The sequence below is a fragment of the Peromyscus maniculatus genome, chromosome 4 (genome assembly GCF_049852395.1).
Source record: "Peromyscus maniculatus bairdii isolate BWxNUB_F1_BW_parent chromosome 4, HU_Pman_BW_mat_3.1, whole genome shotgun sequence".
Classification (NCBI taxonomy): domain Eukaryota; kingdom Metazoa; phylum Chordata; class Mammalia; order Rodentia; family Cricetidae; genus Peromyscus; species Peromyscus maniculatus.
The window spans coordinates 130,052,515-130,065,530 of NC_134855.1; the positions used below are offsets into that span (position 1 = coordinate 130,052,515).

Sequence of the window (13,016 nt, forward strand, 5' to 3'; positions counted from 1 at the left end):
TACAAGGTGAACTTCAAACCAGCCTGGGTTACAATGTTTAAAAATTAAAAACCCACCTGGGTTTTGCATTCCTTTAGTCCTAGCACCTGGGAGGCAAAGGGTATGTGGGTATGTGGGTCTCTGAGTCCGTGTCCTACATACATGTAGACAAAACACTCATACACATAAAATAAAAATAGATCTCTTTTAGAAATATTTTCTTCCATGTGTTGGCTTATATTTAATAGTACTCTGGTCATTTTCTCCATATAAATTGAGTTTAGATGTATATATTTGTATATCAATAGAAATGTAGATGGTACTTTGAACTAATTATACTTGCCCCTTAAAATTCAAGGAACCAAGAGAACTAATGATAATAGGATAATCAATGCCTAGTTCCCTTTGGGCACAGTAAACATTTTTTTTTTCTTTTTCTTTTCTTTTCTTTTTTTTTCTTTTTCGAGACAGGGTTTCTCTGTGTAGTTTTGCGCCTTTCCTGGGACTCACTTGTGCTGTGGGATGTTCTGTATGTCCTGTGGGAGCCCTTCTTGGGTTCTTTGTGGCGTTACCCAGCAGGTCCGCATAGAGGATGATTAGGACCATGGGCCTGAGTGCAGGTGTCTGAGATGGTCTGCACTTGGCTGTGCTGGGGGATGGTCTGTATGTCAAACTGCTCTGATTGGTCAATAAATAAAACACTGATTGGCCAGTGGCTAGGCAGGAAGTATAGGAGGGACTAACAGAGAGGAGAAAAGAAAGAACAGGAAGGCAGAAGGAGCCACTGCCAGCCACCGCCAGGACAAGCAGCATGTAAAGATGCTGGTAAGCCATGAGCCACGTGGCAAGGTTTATGGAAATGGACTAATTTAAGCTATAAGCACAGTTAGCAAGAAGCCTGCCACGGCCATACAGTTTGTAAGCAATATAAGTCTCTGTGTTTACTTGGTTGGGTCTGAGCGGCTGTGGGACTGGCGGGTGACAAAGATTTGTCCTGACTGTGGGCAAGGCGGAAAACTCTAGCAACACACTTGGTAGCCCAAGCTGGCCTCAAACTCACAGAGATCCACCTGGCTCTGCCTCCCGAGTGCTGGGATTAAAGGCTTGTGCCACCACCGCCCGGCAAACATTTTATTTTGTTTTTTGAGACAGGGTATCTCTATGTTGCCCTGGCTGGCTTGTAACTCAAATATGCCTGCCTCTGCACCCACCCCCACCCCCAGTGCTGGGATTAAAGGTGTGTGTTGCCACATCATGCCATTCAGCATAATGGGCAGTTTTTTGTTTGTTTTTTTGCTTTAAGATACCTTTAACTGCCGGGCGGCAGTGGCGCATGCCTTTAATCCCAGCACTCGGGAGGCAGAGCCAGGGGGATCTCTGTGAGTTCGAGGCCAGCCTGGACTACCAAGTGAGTCCCAGGAAAGGCGCAAAGCTACACAGAGAAACCCTGTCTCGAAAAACCAAAAAAAAAAAAAAAAAAAAAAGATACCTTTAACTAAACACAACCCCCTGGGAAGTTACAGCTTTGTGTCAAGTGCCATACAGAACTGAAGGGATATAGAGGTGAAGAGGAATACCTTCAAATAGCTCATTGTCTGTCTATAGGCAAATCCAGCAGTAAAAGCAATTGACTATAATAATGTAAATACAAAAGTGTGACAAGCTCCAAAAGAAGAGCCATCATCATTTTAGTTGTGATAAGGCATAAAGACTATCAGGGGCTTTCAAGGGAAGAAAAATACAGGCGAAGTAGTTGGCCTTTTCTGACATTTTTTTTTTTTTTTTTTTTTTTTTTTTTTTGGTTTTTCGAGACAGGGTTTCTCTGTGTAGCTTTGCGCCTTTCCTGGAACTCACTTGGTAGCCCAGGCTGGCCTCAAACTCACAAAGATCCGCCTGGCTCTGCCTCCCGAGTGCTGGGATTAAAGGCGTGCGCCACCACCGCCCGGCCTCTTTTCTGACATTTTTACATTGAGTGGACTTAGGGATTTTATAGGAAATAACTGCTACGCACCAAAATTTGAATTAATCATTAAGAGGTAACATTTATTTATAGGGCATATTAGTACCTTTTATTTAATTCATTTATTATTAGTTCTTATTTGGTGATGTAATATGCTTATTGTGTGGGTTTTGTTTTTCTTTAATATTAGTTGGTGAGGATAGCCAAGGTTCTGGGAACAGAAGATTTATATGACTATATTGACAAGTACAACATTGAATTAGATCCACGTTTCAACGATATCTTGGGCAGGTAAGTCTCTCTGTCTCTGTCTCTCTCTCTCTCTCTCTCTCTCTCTCTCTCTCTCTCTCTCTCACACACACACACACACACACACAATCTGTCTGTGGTTTGGCGTTTTGGATCATGGAAATTGCCTTGTTCTCTTTACCAGAAGTGTAAGGTGTCTGATCTGGTGCTGAGGATGCTGATTGAGCTCAAATGATAACATCAGATTGAATGGCCATCTGTCCAAATAAATTCACATAGAAAAGTCTTGAGTGTGAAGGTTTTAGTTGCAGGTTCCTGTGAAGGGGTTTCAGTAAATGTGGGAACTAAGGAGAAGAACAAGTTGAATCAAACGTCGGAGTCTCTCCTGATGGTATTTGCATCTTAAATGGCAGGACTTTGTAAACAAAGACATAGACTGATTTGCTGACAGTTCCAGGGCAGTGGAGTACTGACTAGCTCAGCCACCTGACTGCTGCATCAGTTTATTTGTATAAATTATAAATTTATCATTTAACAACCTAAAAATGGTTCTTCAAAGGGGGAAGCCCCGGGTTTCTCCTTGGTGCAACACTCATTTCCAGTTACCAGTTAGTTAGCTTCTGTCTGTCTGTGGGTGTTATCCCACAGTTGTCCCTGTGGTGTCGTAGTGATACAAGACTGTTCTTTGGATTTTATCCCTCTTTGCTTTTGTTAGGTTCTGTACTCCATGTCCCATTTCTCATTTCTAATTTTGCCTTACAGACACTCTCGTAAGCGATGGGAACGCTTTGTCCACAGTGAAAACCAGCACCTTGTTAGCCCTGAGGCCTTGGATTTTCTGGACAAGCTCCTACGATATGACCACCAGTCACGGCTCACTGCAAGAGAGGCCATGGAGCATCCTTACTTCTGTGAGTCCACTTGTGTAGCCTTTCACTGCCCAGCAGACTAAATGAGGCAGAGGAGAATTTATGTAAGAGGTTCACCACAAGTTCCAAGTCAGATTGGACTACATAGTAAATTTCAATCCAGGCTGGGTTATAAAGTAAGAATCTATCCAAAAACAAAACAAAACAAAAAGAAATTGTTGCAAAGATTCTTGTCTATAGACATTTATTTTTCTACTATTTCCCATTGGCTGGTTGGACCTGGTTGAATATAATAGGTGTTGACCTGTTTCATTTGTTGGAGAGAGCCAGTGAGGTTTACAAGTCTTAACTATTGTATAAATCATTAAGGTTTATAGGTATATAGCCAAATATGCTTCTGTGAGTGAAATGATACTAACATCCACTAGATTCACCGTGCTATTTGTTTCAACATTGGATTGTTCCCTAAAGAATAGTGCATTGGTTTTCCAATTAGTCTGGTACCCTGTTGCCAAGTCCCCTATAACTAAAACCTGTATGGGGACTGGTATGAAGAGTAAAGTCTATGCTTAGAACACTAAGCTATACACAGCAAATAGCTTTGGCCTACTCATTCTCCTCATCTGGTGGACCAATTGACTGATTATGAATTGCTATCTTGGCCAGGTTAGATTGTATTATATCTATTAAAAATTCATTTAACTATCTTCATTTTGAATTTAGCTCCATAATAGATATTTAACTTACCATCCTACCATTGTATTCAGACTTGGTTTTTAACCACAGGTCTACAGCCCAATTGTTTATTATGCACTATTTATTGGATTTATGGTGAAAGTAGTTGTCACTTTATGTTCTAGGAGTGATAAAGAGTATAAATTAAAGGTAGCAATTGAAGGTAGTCACTCTTATTTCTCCCCAACTAGTTTAGTACATCAAGCAGAACAGAACCTAACCTTATTGCCTGTTTTCTAGACACTGTTGTGAAGGACCAGGCTCGAATGAGTTCATCTAGCATGCCAGGGGGCAGTACACCTGTCAGCAGCGCCAATATGATGTCAGGTTGGTTGATTGGTAAATTCTCTTTAGAACATTTAAAAGAAAGTTACTGTTTTTAGTTAGTTTCAGTTCCTTCTTTGTGCTTTTCTTGTATACCTTTTCTTCTCTATAAATGGTCTACATTGGTAGGTCTAAGAACATTGACATGCATTGTGTGGAAGCCAGAGGTCACACTCAGCAATGGTTGTTAGGGAGCAATCCACTTTGTTTGTCGTTAAGAGTGTGTTTACCTGAGTGTATGCATGTGTACCACAGCACAGGCTGTCTCCCTGGGACCCACCAATTAGCTGGCCAGACAGCCCCAAGGATCTATCTTCCCCACCTCCCCAACCCTAGATTTGCAATGGTGCATCCTACATGCCCCTGGGGATCAAAAATTGGTCACTGGGTGTATATAATCTGTGCTGCTAGACACTCTGGAAATACTTGTAGTAAGTAGGATAGCAACATTGTCTCCCTTCAAAACTCCAGTATCCCTACAGAGAATTTCTTACAGAGACTTGAATTCCCAACAAATCATGAAGAACAAAGAAATGTATATGTTTGTTTGTTATAATTGCTTTTTTGAAACAGAGTTTCAAAGATATTTGAAGAATATCAAAGATATTTTTTACTATATATTCCTTTAAGCCTTTTATATTTTGAACCATGTACAAAAATCTCCCATATTCATAGTTTTATTTACTCATGATTTAAAAATACAATTTGTCTGGAATCTATCAAGAGAAAACATACTCATAGAACTTTTGTTAGAGTTTTTGTTAAATTATTTTATGACTGCCTAGTTTATAAACTAATCTTTATTGTACATATATGTATATAGAAAAAACTGTGTGTGTGTGTGTGTGTGTGTGTGTGTGTGTGTGTGTGTGTGTGTGTGTGATGTTGGGTACTCTCCAGGCATCCTGGGGCCTTGGAACACATCCTCCACAGATAGGGGGCAGTCTTGTTTTTGGAGGGGAGAGACAGAACTGGCTAATTGAGGGCAAGCTGACATGTAATTGTAATAGAAATGGAGAAGAAATCAAATGGAAATAGATTCCAAATCACAGTCATAATTTAGAGTCAAGAATTCACCTTTCTCCACTAAGTGACCGTTGTAGATTGACAGTTGGCTGAAGTCCTGTCCTGTTCAGTATGGTAGAAACTGCCCACACAGCTATTTAATGAAAACTGAGTAAAAGTAGTATTGAGTCCCCAGTTCTTGTAGCCACATTTCAAATGCCTGCTCACCACACGTCTAGGCAGAGGTCATCCTGTGAGAAGATGGGATGCAGAGCAGAGAGCTTCTAGACAGGCTGCTGGTGGTATCTGTGTGTAATTGTCAGTTAGCTGCCTGCTAAATTCATTGATTAGGACATGTCGTTTTAACTTGGATTTGTACAGATTAAACTTTGAAGTATGCCAAAATATGTGGCCAAGAGAAGTCATGAAGAATTTTGTGTTAACTTTTGGGAAAGTTGAATGGAACGTTTGTTGGCTACAATTGGAGCGCTTGGTGTCTCTGGCTCACTGTTGGCTGTTCTTTCAGGGATCTCTTCAGTGCCAACCCCTTCACCCCTTGGACCTCTGGCAGGCTCACCAGTGATTGCTGCTGCCAACTCCCTTGGGATGCCTGTTCCAGCTGCCGCTGGCGCTCAGCAGTAATGACCCCCATCTATCTCCTGATGCCTGAGCAGAGGTGGGGAAGTCCACCCTCTCCTTGATGCAGCTTGCGCCTGGTTGGGAGGGGTGAGAACTCTTCAGAAGCACCGTGTCTGAACCGTTGCTTGTGGATTTAGTAGTTGAGTCATAAAAAAAAATTATAATAGGCTGATTTTCTTTTTTTTCTTTTTTCTTTTTTCTTTTTTTTTTTTTTTTTAAAAAAAAACTTGGACTTTTCATAACTCAGGGGATTCCCTGAAAAATTACCTGCAGGTGGAATATTTCATGGACAAAATTTTTTCTCCCCTTCCAAATTCAGTTCATCACCACTAAAGAACAAAGATAAACTGGCCTCAGTCCCAGCTGCTGCGTTTGGGTGGAGATTTCTTCCCCTTCCCACATTGCTCTCCCCACATTACTACACTCTTGGGGACTGGATCTCATGCTCTTCCCCAGAGATTATAAAATGTAGCTTATCAAGGGAGGTGGGAAGGAAAGAGGCAGGGAGGACCCAGTCCGTCCTGAACACTGCTCTGCTGGTCACTCCATCACCTTTCTCCAGGACTCCTCCATGGGTTACTCCAGCACTGGCGAAGGTGGATCTGTCTTAGTTACATCAAGATGTTAAGTCACCCGACTTGCAGACAGATCCTGAAGCTTCTTTTCCGAATGAATCATGTCTTTCTGACCTAACCCTAAATCATTTTAATTTTAGTTTAGTTTGAATCTGTCATACTTTCCCTCCCGGGCTCCTGTTTTGGTCTTTCCTTTTTCATCTCCTGACATACTGTGCTTTATAGCTGGTAGGAAAGGGAAGGCAGAATCTTTTTCAGTTTTCTTTGACTTGGCCATTTTGAAGTCAGTTAGTTACTGGGCGTAATTTATTGCTTTTTAAAAAAGAAATACTGTCCATATAAGTTTCATGCTAGCACTCTGAAGAGCTAATGGGTGATGTGGCCACACTGGGTTCATTTTAAGCGTTGTACTTTTTTCTCCTGCCCTCCCCTTTCTTCACATGCCATCTAGTGAGGAGACTGCTCTCAGAGTTGTAATTGTACCTGAGGCAGGAGCAGAGCCGCCATCTTCAGTGAGCCGGAAATGGTAGACCTGTGATGTGGGAAACTATCAGTTCTCTTGTTATGGCCCTGCTGCCATCCCTCGCTGTGTGTATATATATAATACTTTGTCCTTCATATGTGAAAGATCCAGTGTTGGAATTCTTTGGTGTAAATAAACGTTTGGTTTTATTTATCAAGGTTAGATTTAAGTTCCCTGTGTAAAGGTCTCGCTGGGTGGGTGTCTCACATTCAAACCTGAAGGGACTACAGCCCATACCATGGAGGCTTCCCAAGGCCCTCATTTTTATACACCCCTCATTCGACCCATGGTACTGGGCAGGGCAGAGAGGCCTTAAAAAAAAAAGCACCACAAGCCAAAGCGTCTCTGGGGATTAAGGATCCTTTGCCATAAAACTCATTCTGTGTCTCAGCATTGCAGGGATTGGGGATAGGACAAGTCGCCAGTTTGTGTGTTTGTGTGTGTGTATAAAGTGGACTTTCCACTGTAATCCAGCCACCTAAGTTTTATCAGGTGCTTCACTGAGGAAGCCTAGTTTTTTAAGCACAATAGCAAAACATCAGCTCTGTATTTTCTCCTGTTTCATTACAGTAGCTGCCTATGGGGACTAGGAAAAAAAAATCTTCCAACATGTTTTAAGGCCTAAAATCTTAGTTCCCCATTCTCCTACCTTTATAGACTCAAGCCTTTCTCACCTGGCATCATAGATAAAACATAATTGTTTGGGGAGTTGAATTTAATTAACTTACCTAACTTTGTAACCCATCTTGGCTTTAGTGACTGTATCAAGGTGGTGGCTTTAGCGAATGTAATGATAAAGTAGAGGACGCTAATGCCTTTCTTAACCTTTCTCAACCTTAGGAAGAGCTAAAAGAAAACGTTCTGACTGCAGAGTGATTTTTCTTCTTTTTGGCCACTTGCAGTGACTATTTATTGTACTTGATTCTTGTTTGCCCTAGCGTGCTGTGAGGGTTACCATGTTGGATTTGTGCAGAGCCGAAAGCACCAGGTGTGCTAGAGATGCGGCTTGTGATTATGTTTGCACTGGATCGTGATTTGAACAAGACATTTAGACTGAATTCTTTCTTGTGAGGTGGAGAGGAAGGTTGTAGATCAGGACTTCACACCCTACTCACAGCTCAAAAGTCTAGGTGTGTTGGAGGCTGGTGTGGCTAACTGCAGATGCCTAGGCCTCCTCACACTCATCACACCTAGTACAAGAGCTGACGGTGAATGCAGAGGACTCTGAAGTGCACCTGAGAGCCTTTTAAAATAAATAGAAATGTAAAAGAGACAGGGAGTCACTGCAGAAATGTGCAGAGTTTTAAAAGACCTGGATGGGCGGGGGGTCGGGTGGGTCAGGGTTTACAGAGTAACAACTTCTGTGTTGTAAATTACCTCATCTGTACACCTTGTATTGGGACACTATTTCTCAGCACTTCCTGTGTCTGCATTGCTTAGATGGCGGGAAATAGATGCCAATATAAAACAGCTGTGTTGGCAGTTATTCTGAAAGTATATTTTAACTTTGTTTTGAAGTATGCCCTTTAAGTTTAAAGTCAGAATTCCTCTCTTTGATTTCTTGGTTGTAATTGTATTGTAATTGGTATGACTAAGACATAACTGTGCTGGGAAGAAGTTGTGCCATGAAGGTCTTTAATTTTTTTTTTTTTTAATAAAAAACATTTAAATAAATGAAATGTCCCTGCAGCCTGAGCAATATGCTTCTCCAACCGACACCGTGTGTGATAAGGGATGGCTTAGTTTTTTGTGATTTGAACTTAATACTGGGTTGGTGGAGAAATTAGGTGGGAGAAATGGATATTGGTGAGAACTTTGAAGTCTGAGATTTTGGGCATTGAAGTACAGTGGAAGGGAGCATGACGGTTCTATTTCATTTATGTCCCTGTCACACACGTAGTTACTAGGCACATTCTCATAACTTGTGAGTTAGTCTCATCTATTCGATGGGGCCACTGTTCTCGGGGATGCAGTGACAATGTATTTGTGTCAGGGGTCTGGCACTTACCCAGTCCCTCTGGTTAGTGCTTGCTGTTCCCTTTGTCAGCAGTTCACAGTACAGGTTGGAAGAGGCCCTGCCCTCTTCGGGCCCTCGATATGTCTTAAGGAGGGAGAAATTAAATGAATTGTCTTAATAAGGTCTTGCTCACTTCTAACACTGATTTTTTAGAACTTCTGAGTGGTACTTGATTAAAAAGGCCTGTGGAAACAGTTTGTTTCAAGGGGGTAAATGTTGATGAACTGTGTATAATCCCTGTGGACAGTCAAGCTTGAAGATAGTCCAGCTATGGAGGCTGTTTTGCAGTCTTAGAGACCTGGACTTTGTGTGGGTGTGCAGGTGAATTTGTGGGAACATACTAGGCAGCTTAAATACAAGCTGCCATAAAGGGCTGACAAAGTGTGGAACAGGTAACTGACTTCTCAGTACCAGTAAAGTTCTCACAAACAGCAGAACCCATATGCTTCTCACTTAATCATAGGTGTAAGAACTGGAGAATGCTGGTATCCTGAATTTCTCCTCTAACTTAAATGTTCACTGCATAGGATTTTACAGCTCCAACTTGTTGGAGTTGAGATTATTGGGGATTGAGAAGCTAGGTTTAGATACAAGAAACTATCATGTAATATAATTTAAATTGTTCATTTGAGCCGATCCTTAAAAAAATGTAGTTTTGTTGTCACTACAAATTTCCCCCAGCAGGTTTGAGGGGTTCTCATAGTCATAGGTCCTTGCCTGCCTTCATGCTGGCGTTTTCTCCTTTCTGTTGTAGTTTTAGTCCCTGGTTGTGGGCGATCTGGGCTAAAGAGGCTGGCTGACTTCTAGGACCATTTCTCTCCTTGTTTTTTCAAGACGGTTTCTCTGTGTAACAGTCCTGGTTGTCCTGGAACTCACTTTATAGACCAGGCAGGCCTTGAACTCAGAGATCTGCCTACCTCTGCCTTCTTAGTGCCGGGATTAAAGGCATGCGCCACAGTACCCAGCCTAGATCCATTTCATGGTTGAGGAAGAAGTTAAATTAACCAGAAGTCTTTGGGGTGACACTCACTTCCGTCCTCAGAAACCAGGTCTGAAAACTTGGATCCTCTGTGGCATTTCCTTTACTTGTTTCTACTGTTTCCTTTCTTCCTCTTGCCACATGAACCTTCCTTGTATTATTTTATTGATTTAATTGTCTGTCCCATGTGCAAGTCAGCTCCCTGGTGACCTTGTTTGTCTTACTAAAATGTAGGATTGAAGAGGGCTGAATGGAATAACATGGTGTTTACTAAATGACTGGTTCCTCATTCCCCTACCATCCTTCTCTCCTCTCCACACATGCAAGAAATGGAAGTATCATGACAAGGTGCATCTCAGAACCTTGTCCTTGCTTTGTAGCCGTAATTATAAGCCATAGACCAGACTGTATCAGTAGAACAAGAAAATGTTTAATAAGCCCTAGTAAATAAATGGATGAGACTAAGCAATCATCCTGACCAATTTAGAAGATTTAAATACAGAAATTTGGTTTTGGTTTTGATTTTGTTTTGTTGGAGGTGGGGGGAGGACGGGGGGGGGGGGGGTGCGGGGACCTGAGTCTCTAGTTCTGGTTGTCTGGAACTGTTATGTCGACCAGGCTGGCCTTGAACTAGCAGAGCTACCTTCTGCCTGTGTGCTAGGATTAAAGTCGAGCACTGCCACAACAGGCTCAGAAACCTTTTGGTTCGTTTCTGTTTTTCGAAACATGGTTTCTCTGTGCTCTGTGTAGCTCTGGCTGTCCTGGAACTTGCTCTATAGACCAGGCTGACCATCTGCCTCTGCCTCCCGAGTCCTGGGATTAAAGGCGTGTGCCACCACCGCCCAGCTCAGAAATCATTTTTTAATTCCTGTATATAATAATATAAAATGCAAACTGTTCTCCAAATAAGATGGATACATAGAGAGTATCACAGGGTATTCTGGTTCTGGAAACCCATCTTAATGTAGGCAAATAATTGATAGAATTTGTATCTTTCTTTAACACTGTGAGAAAGTTAACCACTTCCAAGAAGCAACCTAGCAGAACTGCAGATGATCTGCTTTTAAACCGAGTTCTGTCTGGCTCTGTGAGTTAGGGGTTAGTTATTTAACCTCTCTGAATCTTCACAAGTAATTTAAATTATTATTGTAAGACATTACCAATATGTACCAAGATGTAAAGAAAACTAAAGATCAATTGAAAGGCAGCCACCCAAATTGAGTCTTCATTGCATGGGGATGGGGCCCTTGTCATAACCACTTTGTCCCAGAATTCCCAGTATTTTCTTCATCTATTAAGACAGAAGTAAAAATACCTGCTGCATAACTCATGTTCAGATTAGATGCTAAGTATAAGTGCTCACCGAAGTTTTAGACTGTAGTAGACTTGGAGCAGATGATAGCTTCTTACTTTACTATGTAGCTGTACAGTTATGTATAATAAGGCATCTATTGGAAGGTCTATGCATATGAAAACTTAGTTTTCAGAAGGTGGAAACAACATCTTTGCTAGAAAAGAAAAGGTATTATTTAAGCGAGGCAGGCTTCCACCATATTAAGCCAGCTTTCTGATTTTTCCCTAAAACCTAGCACCACCCTTTGCTATTCCACGCCTCTCTTTGATTGTCTGTCACTCTGGCCATAGTCAGTGGGTTCTTCTTGACCACCATGAACTAGCCCTCCTCTGTGCCCTCCATATAGGCTCTTCCAGGACGGCTAGTCCATTTCTTACAGGAGTGGCTGCAGGAATTAAGGATTTCACAGTCAGCATTTTTGCTTCTCTTGCTTTGACCAGAACTATCTTGGCTCTAAGGAAAAGAAGGGGAAAAGGGAACAACAGCTTCCTAAACCACTCTGATTCTCAGCCATAAAATACTTGTAGCAGAAACCTGGAAAGTGGTTGTTGAACTTCCAAAGGCCTAAACCCCTCATAGTGTCTCATGTAGTCAATCCAGGCTGGCCTGGAACTCATTATGTAGCTGAAGTAACCTTGAACTCATGATCTTCCTGTTTCTACCTCCCAGGTGCTTGTAGGCAGACTTTTCTTTCCTGTACACCAGTTTCCAAATAACAGACACAGAGACTTAATGTTAAATATAAATGCTCAGACAATAGCTCAGGCTTATTACTAGCTAACTCTTAACATTTTAAATTAACTCATTTATCATCTTGAACCTCCTGTTTCTCTGCATGTCTGGCTGGCAATTCATGACTCTGCCCTTCTTCCCAGTGTCCTTAGTCTGGTTCTCCCTCCTAACCTTATCCTGTCCAGCTATTGGCCAGTCAGTTTCTTTATTAAACCAATCACAATGACATATATTCACACAGTGCTGGTGTTAATCCCCTCCCCTTCCTCTTCACATCCCTTTCTGCATATTCATAATCCATTCCTTTCCCTGCTCCCCAGCAAGGGTTCATCTTTCTCTCCTGCTTTGACTGTCTTCCCAAAGTTTATGTATTTTTAAACACTTATTTTTGCTTTAGTTTTTGAGGTAAGGCCTCACACTGTAGCCCAGGTTGGCCTGGAACTTAATATGTAGCTCAGACAGACCTTGAGCTTGCCTATAATCATTTCTCAACTTTCCAGTGCTGAGTTTACAGGTATATATCTAGCCTGACTTTATTTCTATATAAGATATCATTCAACAAATATGTTGGTGTTCATGAGTGTGGGCCTATGCTAAACAGTTTGGAGCAAGAACTTAGATACAAGCTGTGTAGAAATATCAAATAGGAAAGTGAGAATCAAGGTCATATATGTGGAATAATTCCAACCCGTCTGTTTTTTAATTTCTTAGAAAAACTTGGGGATTGTAGCTCAGTATTGAAGCCTAGCATGTGTAAGGCTCTGGATTCTCTCTCTAGCACTGAAATAAAATAATCAGTTGATTAATTATGTATGAAAATTAAAGATTTCCAGTCAACATCATAGAAGGAACTAATTTGTGTAGGTACTCACTTTTTATTACAAATGCATACAGACACCACAATTTACTTTAAAATGGAAGGCCAGATTAAAGAAAGGGACATTCCCACTTTTCAAGGGAAGTTAGAATCTATACTGAAGAATAAGTACATACTGAAAACTAGATACAAATGAGCCTCAGAGTGCCTTTCCAGGTAGAAACTGAAACAGTCCCTTGATGCTTGTAGAGGCACCTCT

The 13,016-nt window shown here is 41.5% G+C and overlaps 1 protein-coding gene across 1 annotated transcript in view; it reads left to right on the top strand.

The window, feature by feature from the left end:
* Csnk2a1 (casein kinase 2 alpha 1) overlaps positions 1–5,971 on the top strand; it is a 41,948-nt gene extending 35,977 nt beyond the window's left edge. The window contains 5 exon segments of the mRNA XM_006985503.4: positions 2,130–2,230; positions 2,951–3,099; positions 4,033–4,119; positions 5,648–5,718; positions 5,720–5,971. Coding sequence (XP_006985565.2) covers positions 2,130–2,230; positions 2,951–3,099; positions 4,033–4,119; positions 5,648–5,718; positions 5,720–5,791 — 480 coding nt within the window. The 3' untranslated portion in view covers positions 5,792–5,971.
* The last annotated feature ends 7,045 nt before the right edge of the window (positions 5,972–13,016 follow it).